This window comes from Somniosus microcephalus, unplaced genomic scaffold (assembly GCF_052327205.1).
Source record: "Somniosus microcephalus isolate GS21.2 unplaced genomic scaffold, FLI_Smic_1.0 unresolved_chr9, whole genome shotgun sequence".
NCBI lineage: Eukaryota > Metazoa > Chordata > Chondrichthyes > Squaliformes > Somniosidae > Somniosus > Somniosus microcephalus.
The window spans coordinates 23,804,632-23,820,783 of NW_028225187.1; the positions used below are offsets into that span (position 1 = coordinate 23,804,632).

A 16,152-nucleotide genomic window follows, 5' to 3' on the forward strand; every position below is an offset into this window, starting at 1 on the left:
TTTTAAAGCCCAACTGACAGGCAGATCAATTTTCACTCCCTGACTCACACACAGGAACAAACAGACACTGATATGGAGTCAATGCTCGCTGCTGGCAGTACACGGACTTTCAAACCCAACAACTTCCAGACAAGAGCAGAGAATCGGAGGTAATGGACTGAACCATACCTCCTCCTGAGACAGTCACAGATACTCTCAAACTAGCATTGGCCTACACTAGGTGGGGAAGGAATGGAATCCACCAATCACACAGAGCAAGAATAGAACAGTACAAGAGACTGTCAATTAAATAATAATTCTCTCAGTCACACACATTTCCAGTCTAACAGGTGAAGAATCAATCCCACTCTCACAAACAGTACCAGACAAGGACAGCTACAGAATAAAGCCCACATTCACAACGCAGAGACAGACAGGAACAAAGTAAAATCCACAATCACACCACAAACTGGCAGTCACAGACAAAACATTACATCCATATAATAGAAACGGAGTTAGAGGATAATCCACACTAACAGCCTAGAGACGGGTAGCTATAGAGTAAAACCCACACTCATATACCAGGTTGACAGCTATAGATAAAATCAACACTCAATTAAAAGAGTCTGACAGACACAGAGTGAATCTTGCACTCACATCCCATAGAGTGACAGGTACAGGGTGAAACCCACACTCACAAGCATAGAATGTCAGATACAGACTACAATCCACACTCGCATACCAGAAACAGGCAAAGACTGATTAAACCCTTAATTATATAACAGATACTGACAGGTACAGCATACAACTCCACTCGGGTACTAGAAACTGACATTTACAGAGGTAACACCACACTTACATACAAGAGACAGAAAGGTATAGAGCGAAATCCACACTCGCACACCAGAAGTAGACAGATACAGAATAAAATCCCAGAGACTGTCAGGTACAGAGTAAAGTCCACACTCACATTCCAGACTCTGAATGATAAAGAGGAAAACAAAACTCAGGCACCAGAGAATAACAGATAGGGATTAATGCCATTACTCATAAACCAGTGAATTACAGACACAGACTAAATTCCACCCTCCCATCCCAGAAACTGTCAGGTACTGAATAAAATCCTTACTCTTACATAAGAGCATAAGAAATAGGAGCAGGAGTAGGTCAATCGGCCCCTCGAGCCTGTTCCGCCATTCAATAAGATCATGGCTGATCTGATTCTAACCGCCAATCTACTATCACAGAACCATCTCCTGAATCTAACAGAATTAGACACACGAAATAGGAGCAGGATCAGGCTACACGGCCCTTGGGCCCGCTCCGCTACCCACAGAGCCATGACTGATCCGAACCTAGACTCATGTCCAAATTCCTGCCCGCTCCCCGTAACCCTTAATTCCCTTTACTTCTAGGAAACTGTCTATTTCTGTTTTAAATTTAAATAATGATATAGCTCCTACAGCTTTTTGGGGCAGAATATTCCATATTCTTACAACAGAAATTGCCAGGTACAGCACAAAACCCACACCCACATACCAGAGACTGTCAGATACTGAGTGAAACTCACTCATATTCCAGAGACTGTCAGATACAGAGTGAAACTCACACTCACATACCAGAGAGTGTCAGATACAGAGTGAAACTCACACTCACATACCAGAGACTGTCAGATACAGAGTGAAACTCACACTCACATACCAGAGACTGTCAGATACAGAGTGAAACTCAAACTGACATACCAGGGACTATCAGATACAGAGTGAAAAACACACTCACATACCAGAGACTGTCAGATACAGAGCGAAACTCACACTCACATACCAGAGACTGTCAGATACAGAGTGAAACTCAAACTCACATACCAGAGACTGTCAGATACAGAGTGAAACTCAAACTCACATACCAGAGACTGTCAGATACAGAGCGAAACTCACACTCACATACCAGAGACTGTCAGATACAGAGTAAAACACACACTTACATACCAGAGACTGTCAGATACAGAGTGAAATTCAAACTGACATACCAGAGACTGTCAGATACAGAGTAAAACTCAAACTCACATACCAGAGACTGTCAGATACAGAGCGAAACTCACACTCACATACCAGAGACTGTCAGATACAGAGCGAAACTCACACTCACATACCAGAGACTGTCAGATACAGAGTGAAACTCAAACTCACATACCAGAGACTGTCAGATACAGAGTGAAACTCAAACTCACATACCAGAGACTGTCAGATACAGAGTGAACCTCACACTCACATACCAGAGACTGTCAGATACAGAGTAAAACACACACTTACATACCAGAGACTGTCAGATACAGAGTGAAATTCACACTGACATACCAGAGACTGTCAGATACAGAGTAAAACACACACTCACATACCAGAGACTGTCAGATACAGAGTGAAACTCACACTCACATACCAGAGACTGTCAGATACAGAGTGAAAATCACACTCACATACCAGAGACTTTCACATACAGAGTAAAACACACACTCACATACCAGGGACTATCAGATACAGAGTGAAACTCACACTCACATACCAGAGACTGTCAGATACAGAGTAAAACACACACTCACATACCAGAGACTGTCAGATACAGAGTAAAACACACACTCACATACCAGGGACTATCAGATACAGAGTGAACCTCACTTACCAGCAGATCACAGGTGCATAATAAATCCAACATTTGCATACCAGAAACTGAAGACCGTGAAATAACACAACTCACATTCAAGAGACTGACAGATACAGAATAAAATCCCCAATCACATCCAAGAGACTGTCAGCTATAAGAGAATAAGAAACAGTTATAAAGCCCCACAAGCTTGCTCCGACATTCAATAAGATCATATCTGAACTCCTACCACAACTACAATTTCCCATCCTATCCCGATATCCCTTGATTCTATTAGTGCCCAAAGATCTATAACCTCAATCTTGAATACACTCATCGACTGAGCATCCACAGCCCCATGCAGTAGAGAATTCCAAAGATTCACAACACTCTGAGTATATACATTTCTCATCAACTCATTCCTAATTGTCCGATGACTTATTGTGAGACTATGGCCCCGGGTTCTAGACTCTCCTGCCAGGGGAAACAGCCTCGCCACATTTACCCCTGTCAAGCACAAAAAGACTTTGAAATGTTTCAATCAGATCACCTCTCATTCTTCTAAACTCCAGAGACTATATGCCCATTATAAACAATCTCTCCTCATAGGACAGCCTCGGAATCAACCTCGAGAACATTTGATACACCCCATCTAAAGCATGTGTATCCTGCCTTCGATAAGGAGACCAAAATGTGCAAAGTACTCCAGTTATGGTTTAACTAAAGGCCTATAAAATTGCAGCAACACTTACTTATACTTTTACTTCAACCCCTTTGCAATAAATGCAGACATACCTTTTACCATTGTAATTGTACCTGTGTGTTAACTTTCTGCGATTCTTGTAAAAGGACACTCAAATCCCCCTGAATAGGGGCAGAGGAATACCACACTCACATACCAGAGACTGTCAGGAATTGAGTGAAATCCTCAATCATATAACACAAACTGACCGATGTATAATACAACATACCGACACATAGCAGAAATTACAGGTACAAAGAAAAACCCACACTCACATCGCGGAGACAGAGAGGTACTGTCAGGGTTGGGGAGCCACGGGGCCGTATAAATACGAGGCCGTGCTCTCCAGGCAAAGGTAGGTTCTGGACCCAAGTGCAGAAACCAGACAAGAGACACATATACAGTACTTTGTTTGAACTTTACTAGATTTACACATAACCAGATTAACACAAGGGACACAGCAATATACATAAGAACTAGAGACAAGAGAACTAGAGACAAGTTACAAGACGGCTAGTCAAGATAGGAACTCAGGACAGCTTCCATGAGGAAGCCCACTTGTCTATACTGAGCTTGCGACAAGCTACCACAAGGGGCAACCGGCTTGCCGAGGCACAACTCCAGACAAGCTACCCCAAGGGTAATCGGCTCACCAATGCAAAGCTCAAGACAAGATCCCAACGGCTCCCACATAGCAACACGCTAGTCCAAGCAGCACCTTACCAAGACAAGCAGCTCAACAGAACAAGACTTAAATACATCTTAAATCCAGAGACAAGAACACAGACTTAGATACATAGCTCGAGAGAACTAGAACACAGATTTAGGTACATAGCTCGAGAGAACTAGAACACAGACTTAGATACATAACTCGAGAGAACTATGGCACAGACTTAGATACATAACTCGAGAGAACTAAAGCACAGACTTAGATACATAACTCGAGAGAACTATGGCACAGACTTAGATACATAACTCGAGAGAACTAAAGCACAGACTTAGATACATAACTCAAGAGAACTATGGCAGCCAGCTTGTGAAGGCAAGCTGCCATAGAGGAAAGGCTAGTCACACAGAGAACCTAGTCAAGACAAGGAACATTGTCAAGACTAACTCCCTGGTTCACCCTAGTGAGGACTGAGCACTGAGTGAAACAACAACAGAACTTATATACCAAGAAAACCAGGTGCCACCCATACAGCTAACAGGCTGATTAAAAACTAACACCAGAGAACGAGAAACAATTAACAAAAGAACAGTGAAGGTGCCATCTAGAGGTTACAAAAAGGAACTGACTGGCACCCTCACAGGACCCCCTCCCCAAGGAACGGCTCCTGACGTTCCAAACACAGGGCTCGAGAGAGAGACAAACAGGGGCTCGAAAGACACTGGGCGCTAAGACACTGGGCGCTAAGACACTGGGCGCTAAGACACTGGGCGCTAAGACACTGGGCGCTAAGACACTGGGCGCTAAGACACTGGGCGCTGATTTAAATGAACATAGAGCAAATACTTAAATTCTCTAAACTTCTGAATTAGTGGTATGGATAACCAAGTGGGGAAAAGACTTAAAGGCTTAAGCTAGATCAATCCGAAGTCACACGTGTAAAACAGAGACAGCCACACACCCTCCAGGGCATTTAGAACCAAGTCAAAAAACTGAAAGTCTGTTTTAGTACACATGGCAAATCTTCTTAGCTTCTCAAGCAATGATATCTTCCATTCCAACTTTTCACGAACTGCAGATGTTCAGAAATCTCAAAACGAAATCATCCTCTTCATCCACTAGCGGCAGGGACATGTCATGGCAATCATATGACCAAAATCTTTGTAAACAACAGAGTCATCATTCTCCAAAGTTAGCACGCTCAATGGATTATATTCCAAAGGGATGCAAGAAAGACAAAGACTCGAGAATTTAACTTGTCCAAGAGAGCTTGAGAATTCAATAGTCCAGGAGAACTCGAGAATGTCTTATCCAGTAGAGCTCAAAAGTTGCATTTGTCCAGAAGAATAACAAAACACAACAGGGTCTTCTTCCTAGGGAACTCGAGAATTAAACACAGAAACACAGGAGGGAGTTATTTGCCCCAGAGAGCTTGAAAACTTAATTTGCCCAGGAGAACTTGAACACTTAATTTGCCCAGGAAGCTTGAGAATTTACTTGGGATTTAACACAGAAGGCCCAAGAGACTTGAGAATTTACTTGGGGGTCTAACACAGTAGAGGCCCAGGAAGCTTGAGAGCTTTACCTGGGGGTCTAACAGTAGAGGCCCAAGAAACCTGAGAGATCAACTTGAAAATATAACAAAGGCCCAGAAAACTTGAAAGTTTGCTCAAAATTCTAACACAATGAAGGTCCAAGAGACTTGAGAGTTCACCTGGGGGGTCTAACACAATAGAAGCCCAGGAGACTTGAGAGTTCACCTGGGGGTCTAAATACAGTAACAGCCCAGGAGACTCAAATTTTACTTGAAAGTTTAACACTATGAAGGCCCAGGAGACTCAAAAGTTCACACAAAAATTTAAACACAGGAGACTTGAAATTTTAACACAGTGGGGGGTCTTACTCCTAGGAGACTCAAAAAATTGCCCAAGAGAACTAAAAAATTTAACTCGAGAATTTATATCGCCTAAGAGAACTTGAAATTTTAACTCGAGAGTTTCAAACCTCAGCCGGTTGGTTTCTGCTGGGTCCATGTATGGCTCAGTCCTACTGTCAGGGTTGGGGAGCCACGGGGCCGTATAAATACGAGGCCGTGCTCTCCAGGCAAAGGTAGGTTCTGGACCCAAGTGCAGAAACCAGACAAGAGACACATATACAGTACTTTGTTTGAACTTTACTAGATTTACACATAACCAGATTAACACAAGGGACACAGCAATATACATAAGAACTAGAGACAAGAGAACTAGAGACAAGTTACAAGACGGCTAGTCAAGATAGGAACTCAGGACAGCTTCCATGAGGAAGCCCACTTGTCTATACTGAGCTTGCGACAAGCTACCACAAGGGGCAACCGGCTTGCCGAGGCACAACTCCAGACAAGCTACCCCAAGGGTAATCGGCTCACCAATGCAAAGCTCAAGACAAGATCCCAACGGCTCCCACATAGCAACACGCTAGTCCAAACAGCACCTTACCAAGACAAGCAGCTCAACAGAACAAGACTTAAATACATCTTAAATCCAGAGACAAGAACACAGACTTAGATACATAGCTCGAGAGAACTAGAACACAGATTTAGGTACATAGCTCGAGAGAACTAGAACACAGACTTAGATACATAACTCGAGAGAACTATGGCACAGACTTAGATACATAACTCGAGAGAACTAAAGCACAGACTTAGATACATAACTCGAGAGAACTATGGCACAGACTTAGATACATAACTCGAGAGAACTAAAGCACAGACTTAGATACATAACTCAAGAGAACTATGGCAGCCAGCTTGTGAAGGCAAGCTGCCATAGAGGAAAGGCTAGTCACACAGAGAACCTAGTCAAGACAAGGAACATTGTCAAGACTAACTCCCTGGTTCACCCTAGTGAGGACTGAGCACTGAGTGAAACAACAACAGAACTTATATACCAAGAAAACCAGGTGCCACCCATACAGCTAACAGGCTGATTAAAAACTAACACCAGAGAACGAGAAACAATTAACAAAAGAACAGTGAAGGTGCCATCTAGAGGTTACAAAAAGGAACTGACTGGCACCCTCACAGGTACAGAGTAAAAGATACACTCACGTTGCACAAACTGAATATTACAGTCAAAAACCCACACTCATATCCCAGAGATATAAGAATTAGAAGCAGGAGTAGGCCATACGGCACATCGAGCCTCACAGATACAGAATAAAGCAACACTCACCCACCAGAGACTGTCAGGTACAGAATGACCACCCACTCTTCCATGCCAGAAACAGACAGGTAAAGATTAAAACCTAGCATTCAGAAAACAGAAAATAACAGATATAGAGTAAAACCCACCCTCACACACCAAAGACAAACAGAGAGAGAGTAAAATGCGTAAGCACATCTCAGAATATGACAGATATAGTATAAAACCAACACACACATCCCAGAGTATGACAGATACAGAGTAAAACCCAGAAACACATCCCAGAGTATGACATTAACAGAGTAATACACTGACACACATCCCAGAGTATAACATTACAGTGTAAAACACACACTCACATCACAGAGTATGACATATACAGAGTAAACCCCACACCACACATCCCAGATTATAAAATTTACAGAGTAAAACACACACTCACATCCCAGAGTATGACATATACAGAGTAAACACCCACCACACATCAAAGATAACGACATTTCCGGGAAAAACCTAACACACATCCCATAGTATAACATTTACAGAGTAAAACCCACACTCAACTCACAGAGACAGACAGATACAAGGGAAAAACCCACACTCACACCAAAGACTGAGATACACAGTAAGTCCCACATTCACAAACCAGAGACGAATAGATACAGAGTAAAACTCACACTCACATTGCAGAAACTAGCAGTATTGATTCAAATCCTCACACATTCAGCAGTGACTAACAAGTACATAATACAACCCAGTCACACATACAAGAAACAAAAATGTACAGAATAAAGCCTGTCCTCACAAAGCAGACACTGACAGGTACAAAGAAAAACGCACACTCAGATAGCAGAAACTGACAGAGAGAGAATAATCTCACACTCACTCAGCTGTGACTGACTGATACAGAAGAAACCCACACTCACATACCAGAAGCTGATAGGTAGATAAAAAAACACAACTGCATAACAGGAAAAGTACATAGTGAAAAAGACACTCACCTAGCACAGACTGACAGATAAAGACGAAAACCCAGACTCACGAACCAGAAACTTACATATTCAGAGTAAACCCTTTCTTCCAAAGCAGAAATTGACAGGTAGGGGGGAGAGAGGCGAGAGAGAGCAGAGCGCAGCCGGTGTTCAAGGGCCGAGCAGCATCAACGGGGGAGTGAGGCGTGCAGGAAAATGTGCAGAGCGCAGCCGGTGTTCAAGGGCCGAGCAGCGTCAATGGGGGAGAGAGGCGCACAGGAAAATGCGAGGCACTGCCATTGCCACGAGGACCGCAGATAGCGGCGTTGGCAGCAGCGCAGGAGCAGTGCACAAAACCCACAGGGCGTCGCCATTTGCCACGAGGACTGCCGAGAGTGGTGTTGGCAGCAGCGTGGGAGACGCCATTTTAAGCTGCAGCGGGGAAGAAGGGAAAGCGCGGGAGATGCCATTTTGAGCCAGTCTACCCACACCCAAAAATGCCGAAGAGTGCCAGTATCACAGCGTTCGACAATGAACTCGAAGATTGGACGACATATGTCGAACGCAAAGAAATATACTGCAAGGCGAATGAAGTGCCAGATGACAAGAAAGCGCTGGTATTGTTGATTTCAATGGGTGCAAAAACGTACGGCTTACTATGAAACCTAGTAACCCCAGAGAAGCCAGTAGAAAAGGATTTTGAAAACAGTGTCAATCCTACAGGACCACTTAAACTCCACACCACTGCTGATAGCAGAAAGATTTAAGTTTCACAAAAGGAACCAGCATAAAGATGAAAGTAATGCTGAGCATTTAACAGAACTGCGCAAGCTATCGAAACGCTGCCAGTTTGGAACGGGACTAGCAGATACTTTAAGGGACAAGTTTGTGTGTGGGCTTCAAAGTGAAGGAACCCAGAAATGGCTTCTATCAGAAAAGGATCTTACGCTGGACAATGCTTTCAGCATTGCAGTATCACACGAAGCAGCAGCACGGGGCGCTGCAGAGATACAACGGAGACCGCAAGAATATGGCACGTATGAAATGTCATACGGAACAGTGAAGTGCTATCGCTGCGGCAGAACAACACACGACCATAATGATTGCTGTTTCAAGGACAAAGTGTGCAGATTGTGTGGAAAAGTAGGACACATAGCAAGAGTCTGCAGGTCGGGAAAGCAAACCAGCAGCAAGAAATCTCCACAGGAGAAATACAAGAAGGTACATAAAGTGACGGAGAGTAGTTCAGACGAACAGAAGAATGATACAGACTCCGGAAGCAAGGAGCTGGGTTGTCTGAAACTACATAATGTGATCAAAACGGAGGATCACCAAACTATCTGAGTCACGCTCTCAAGACAGCAGGAGTCCAAGTGAAAATGGAATTGGACACAGGTTCAGCCCTAACAGTCATAAACCGAAGGGACTACAAGCAGCTATTCTCACATATACCCATATACCCTTGAGAGATACGAAGATTGTCTTGAAGACGTACATGGTGCAAAAAGTCTACCCCAAAGGAAAAATAAGGGTGAACGTTATATATAACAGCAAGGAAACACCAAAAATGGACCTATATGTATTGCCAGATGGAGGACCACCACTACTAGGACGTAAATGGATCCGGAAGATACAGCTAGTTTGGCATTCCATACAGGCACTGACTGTGGCTGACAAAAAGGATGACGACGTCACACCTGGGTGACTGTCAAAGATCCTAACTGATGTGAAAGAAGTGTTCCAGCAAGGACTCAGAACACTAAAAGGCATGACAGCGATGATTAAAATTTAAGAAAACGCAAGCCCAAAATTTTTTAAGCCCAGCTGTCGAAGCAGAGCTGGAGAGCCTGGAACGTTCAGGTGTACTGTCCAAGGTAGACTGGAGCGAGTGGGCTACACCCATCGTCGCTGTGATGAAAAAGTCGTTGAGCAGCACGCCTGGGGAACCAAGGAAGGTTTGCATCTGTGGGGACTTTAAGGTAACAGTGAAACCGGTTCTTCACACCATGCAATGTCCACTTCCGCGGATTGAAGATATTTTCGCCTCGCTATCTGGAGGGAAAAGCTTCACTAAGATTGATCTGGCCTAGGCATATCTGCAAATGGAGGTAGAAGAAGCATCAAAAAATACCTCACAATCAACACCCATAAAGGTCTCTACCAATACAACCGGCTGGTATTCGGGGTAGCATCAGCTCTGGCTATTTGGCAGAGGGCAATGGAACAAGTCCTGCAAGGGACCACAGGGACTCAGTGTTATTTGGACGACATCCTGGTCACGGGCGAAAATGCCAGTGATCACCTTGCCAACCTGGAGCAGGTGCTCACTAGATTGCAGGAATATCGGCTCCGAGCTAACCGCCCCAAATGCGAGTATTTATAAAACAGATCTCGTATTGTGGCCACGTTATCGATAAAGAGGGGTTACATAAGTCCCCAGTGAATATTGAGGCAGTAGTCAAGGCTCCAGCACCGGAAAATGTGTCACAACTGAGTTCGTTCCTCGGGCTGGTAAACTACTGCCATAAGATCTAGCCAAATTTATCTACAATACTACACCCACTGAACACCTTACTGCAAACTGGGGTGCCATGGAATTGGAGTGACGAATGTAGATGAGCTTTCCAGAAGAGCAAAACACTAATCACATCGAAAGAGGTATTGGCCCATTACAACCCGGCATTACCAATTCGGTTGGCATGTGATGCGTCACCCTACGGCATTGGAGCGGTGCTGTCGCAGAAATTCTTGGATGGCTCAGAGGCCAATAGCCTTTGCGTCACGATCACTAACCTCAGCCGAGCGTAACTACACCCAGATTGACACGGAGGCCCTCAGCCTAGTGTGGGGAGTGAAAAAGTTCAATCACTATCTGCGCGGGCAGAAGTTTACCTTGCTGACTGACCACCAACCACTTGTCTCCATCTTTAATCCAAAGAAGGGCGTTCCGGTGATGACTGCACAATGGCTACAAAGATGGTCACTTTTTCTAGGGGCGCACCAATATGAAATCGAGTATAAGGGCACGAAACAGCATGGAAACGCTGATGGGCTATCATGCCTGCCACTGCCTACTGCGGAGGAAGCACCAGCAGTGGATCCTGTCGAAATATTTCATTCGACTATAATTGAATGCTTGCCAGTAACTAACGCTGGTATAGAGAAGGAAACCCGAAATGACCCAACATTGTCTCAGGTATATGATTTGACGGTGAAGGGATGGTCAGCACATGGCGACTCACTGTTGCCAGCATTCTCATCCAGAAGAGAACAGCTGTCAGTATGCCAGGGGACCTTGATGTGTGGATCACTCGTGGTAATTCCACCCAAGTTAAGGGAGAGAGTGCTCAATGAGCTTCACGAAGGTCATCTGGGAGGGGTGAAAATTAAAAGCCTTGCTAGGGCTTATGTGCGGTGGCCGGGGATCGATCAGCGAATCGAGGACCTGATAAAGAGCTGCTCAGGATGCCAGAAGGTCCAAAATGCACCACCACATGCCCCTCTACACCCATGGGAGTGGCCCTCAACTCCATGGCAAAGGGTGCATATTGATTTTGCCGGTCCATTCATGGACTCAATGTTTTTAATAGCCGTGGATGCGTACTCGAAATGGCCTGAGGTCATCAAAATGTCCTCCACCACCACGGAGAAAACTATTGCAGTCCTACGGACCATTGTTGCCAGGAATGGCTTGCCAGAACAGATTTGCTCCGACAACGGACCACAGTTTGTGTCCGAAGAGTTCCGGAGATTCTTGAAAAAGAATGGGGTAAGGCATTACACATCCGCCCCGTATCATCCAGCCACAAATGGATTGGCTGAGAGGTTCGTACAAACCTTTAAGAAGGCAATAAAGGCTATGTACAATGACAACATTCCGCTGCAGCACAAGGTGGACAATTTCCTGTTCACCTACCGGAATGCGACACATGCAGTCACCAACCAGGCCCCAGCCATGATGTACTTTAACCGAAGGTTAAGATCTCTCCTGGATTTCCTCAGACCAAACGTAAGAAGAGATGTTGAGAGTAAGCAATTCCAGCACATCCATGAGAAGCCAACAAGGAGCTTCAATGTAGGGCAACCAGTCTTGGCCCGCGACTACCGAACAGAAAAATGGCAGCCTGGAACGATATGCACACGGAAGGGCCCACTAATGTACACAGTGGACGTTGGTGAGAGCATCGTGAGATGCCATGCTGACCAGATCCTAGAGTCACAGGAACAAGTCAACCCCATGCCTTGCCCATACGTACCTGGTGATGAACCCAAAGTACAGGTTGCATCTACCCCAGAAACAGTCGCATCGGAAGCTGATGAACCAACCAACGACAGGGGGCCAGAATCGCCTCCGCCCCAAGAGCAAGACACTCGGGAAAGGCGCTATCCAGAAAGGATCAGGAAGCCTCCCCAAAGACTGAATTTAAAAATGGACTATTTTCAGCTAATGTTGCATGTTAAAAGTGTTAATTGTAATTAGTTTGATATTTAATTGTTAAATGAGTGTTATGGTACTGTTAATCTAAAAGCGGAGGAATGGTAATGTATGTACCTTTAAGGGAGAGAACTACTTTTTACAGCTCCTCTATACTGTAGTACTGGCAGTGACCACACCTGTATATAAACCCTGAGTAGTGATCTGTATAGTTAGTTCTAGACTAACCCTCATTCAGTAAACACCTGTTGAATCGTTCCCTGCAGTCGTTGTCTGATTATTGAAGGACACAACATTAAGATACACGGATCTAACAGCAACTGTCCTAGAGTTAGTTTTATATTAAAACTTTACAGTAGATGCCCTGGAAATGTCCTGATCTGAGATGATTCGTTTATATCCCGGTCGCTGTCTGTCGAATATTTAGAAATCTAGATCAACAATCACTACCGCGCGTTGGCTGTTAAGATTCTTTACACACACAAGTATATATGCAAAGGAAAAAACCACAGATAACCTTCAACGTAACGCCGGCCATTGTTGAAGAGGTTTGATGGAGCAGAATAGAAACGGGATTAGAGGACAGTATAAATATGGAAGTGGTTTTAATATGTGACGGCATTCCAGTTATGAGATTGTGGTGAACGCAGAATCTGATTGGATGCGTAAGGAAGCCAGTCGGAGAGATAGAGAACAAAGGAAATTGACAACATTGCCAATAAACCAATCGCAATCCTTGCCTTCACCCATCCCTCATTAGCATAGCTCTGTGGACGGAGTGTGGGACAGCCTATATAATACGAGCTCGGAGCATTGTTCTCTTAAATTGTTTCCTGAGCCTGAACGAGATGATGGTTGACGATAAGAAATCCGTCGCCAAGAAGGGCACCAAGAAAATGGTGAAGAAAGCGGCACCAAAAAGCGGCAAGAAACGCAGAAAGTCGAGGAAGGAGAGTTACTCCATCTACAACTACAAAGTGATGAAGCAGGTTCACCCCAACACCAGCATCTCCTCCAAGGCCATGGGCGTCATGAACTCATTTGTGAACGATATTTTCGAGCGCATCGCGGGTGAGGCTTCCCAGCTGGCCCATTACAACAAGGGGCACACCATCAGCTACTGGGAGATCCAGACCGCCGTGCGCCTGTTGCTGCCCGGGGAGCTGGCCAAGCACGCCGTGTTGGAAGGGACAAAGGCAGTGACCAAATACAGCAGCTCCAAGTAAAACTCCATGCTGCCCTGAAAGAACAAACCCAAAACACAACGGCTCTTTTAAGAGCCTCCCACAACCTCTCCGAAGGAGCTACACAAACGCGTGTTCCTTTCGACGCAATTGGCTGTGTTTTTCCTCAGATTACTCTAATTATTTGCTGATCAAATGTTTTTGAGAACAATTTTTGAAGTTCCAGCTGTAGCTTTAGTTGAGAATTCTAAGATAAGCAGTTCCATTATCCGTTTCGACCTGAGAGTCGCTGTTGAATTTCCTGCCCAGTAAATTATAAACACGGTCCCTGCTCGCTCTTTCCCTTTGCTGTCAGACAGGATGAATTAAAAGCTTGTTCTAGGGATGAGATTCGGATTTTAGTCACCTCGTTCTCTGTCAAGGCCTTTTCAATCTTTTTGTAAAGCCAGTTGGGAGTCAATCCGTTTGTTAACCCGGGAATTCCTGTAGTGTTACAACGCAGAATGGGGGTTCGTACAGAGACCAGAAAGGGGGCAGTTTGAACCCTCTGACCCTCTTCTCTTCTCACAGCAGGACTCCCAGTTCTGGTTTCACTCCCGCAGCAGCGCCTGTGCAAATGATCAATCGATAATCTGTGAAACCTCACAAAGATTGAGCTGGAATGTGTCCAGTTACAGAATCAATGCAAATTGATGCCCGCCCGATACAGTTTGAACTTGAACCCAACATTAATCCTAATTGTAACAGCCTAGAATTTGCAAGGGAGAGTTGGAATAAGACAAAAGGAATAAAAAAATGTCCAGAAATCTTTGGCTGATCGTCAATTTATTAACTTAATTCGCTGGTTTAGGAAAATATTGGCGGCCTTTTTGAAATTAAAAAATGGTTGGCAGTTTGACTGTTGAGGCAGTTATTTCCACACACTTTTCATTGGCGGGAAAAAACAGACTGTGATTGGTCACCAGAAAACACCAATGCAGTTGACCATAGAGCGACCAATCACAAGTACGCTATCTGCATTCCTCCAGAAGCTATAAGAAGGGCAGATGTGGGAGGAGATTTTCATTCTTTCTCTGAACGAGTGTAACGTGGAAATGTCTGGAAGAGGAAAAACCGGTGGTAAAGCTCGGGCCAGGGCCAAATCTCGCTCCTCCCGGGCTGGATTGCAGTTCCCTGTGGGCTGTTATCACAGGCTCCTGCGAAAGGGCAACTATGCTGAGCGTGTGGGTGCCGGAGCCCCGGTCTACATGGCTGCTATGCTCAAGTATCTGACCACTGAAATCCTGGAGCTGGCTGGCAACGCGGTCCGCGACAACAAGAAGACCCGCATCATTCCCAGGCACCTGCAGCTGGCCATCCGCAACGACGAGGCGCTCAACAAGCTGCTGGGAAAGGTGACCATCGCTCAGGGCGGGGTGCTGCCAAATATCCAGGTGGTGCTGCTACCCAAGAAAACCAGCACTGCCAGCTCCAAGAGCAAGTAAAGTGGACAGGATTTAATCTAATAACCCAAAGGCTCTTTTCAGAGCCACCCACTGTATCTGGGAAAGGGTTGCTCACTATTTAGCCATTTTCTGTTATAAACAGGACACTGACTGTGGAACATGTAGAAATCTAGATCTACAAACAGTGCAGCGGGCATGCTGTGAGAGAATATTCTGATCAGTGAATCGATATAGAGAAGGACTGGCTTCAGAGTAAAACAAAACACACGGACACTAACGTGAGACCGACACTCAATGAACACGTTGTTGGGAGAGCCGAATATGAACGGATGTTAAGAACCGAGTATAAAGTGAGTGAGCGGTTGTTGGGCTTACTGTTCCTTATTGGGACAATAATTCCAAAGGGAGAAATATGTACATCCGGAACCATACAAACATTTCCCCTTTTAATTAGCAGACAGGATCGAACCAGAATTGCAGCTTTGGTTAATTTAAAATATTTCAAATAGTAACTAAAGTTCCCACCTGTCCCGCATTAAGAGCTGGTTTTAAAGGTGAGATTCAATATTCAGACACCTCGTTCTCTCTCTCGCGCGGATCTATCCCGGTATGTGGAGTTGTATCAATTCACAATCAGAACTGCCAATTAAAGTTTCCGACTCACACTGTGCGAGTTCATTCAGTCTACTGGGCAGCTCACTCACATTTCAACCGAGATCATAAACGCTCCGTCAGATATTCACTGCCCCCAATTTGTAAATCCCCAGTTAAGGTAACACTACAAGAGCTGCATGGTGTGTGCAGACCAATTTGCTTTGCACAGATTGCAGCACTTTCCTTTGCTGATTTGGTGGCTCATAAAAGAGCCGTTGTTGCATTTGGTGCTAAAGTCTGGAGCCGGGCAGGG

At 44.8% G+C, this 16,152-nt stretch overlaps 1 protein-coding gene and 1 long non-coding RNA gene across 2 annotated transcripts; one reads left to right on the top strand and one right to left on the bottom strand.

Moving 5' to 3' along the window:
- Positions 1-3,880: 3,880 nt before the first annotated feature.
- On the bottom strand, positions 3,881-6,974 carry LOC147084926 (uncharacterized). Its single transcript, XR_015075870.1, has 2 exons — positions 5,789-6,974; positions 3,881-5,742 (listed from the first exon to the last, which is right to left on the bottom strand). It is a non-coding gene; the product is annotated as an uncharacterized LOC147084926 (long non-coding RNA).
- A 7,920-nt stretch (positions 6,975-14,894) lies between these two features.
- Positions 14,895-15,284, top strand: LOC147084927 (histone H2A type 2-C-like). The gene has a single exon (XM_085979632.1). The coding sequence runs from the start codon at positions 14,895-14,897 to the stop codon at positions 15,282-15,284; it is 390 nt and encodes a 129-aa protein (XP_085835758.1).
- Positions 15,285-16,152: the final 868 nt, after the last annotated feature.

What these genes read in the sequence shown, in the direction of transcription:
- LOC147084927 (XM_085979632.1), top strand. Translation starts at nt 14,895, where the DNA reads ATGTCTGGAAGAGGAAAAACCGGTGGTAAAGCTCGGGCCAGGGCCAAA.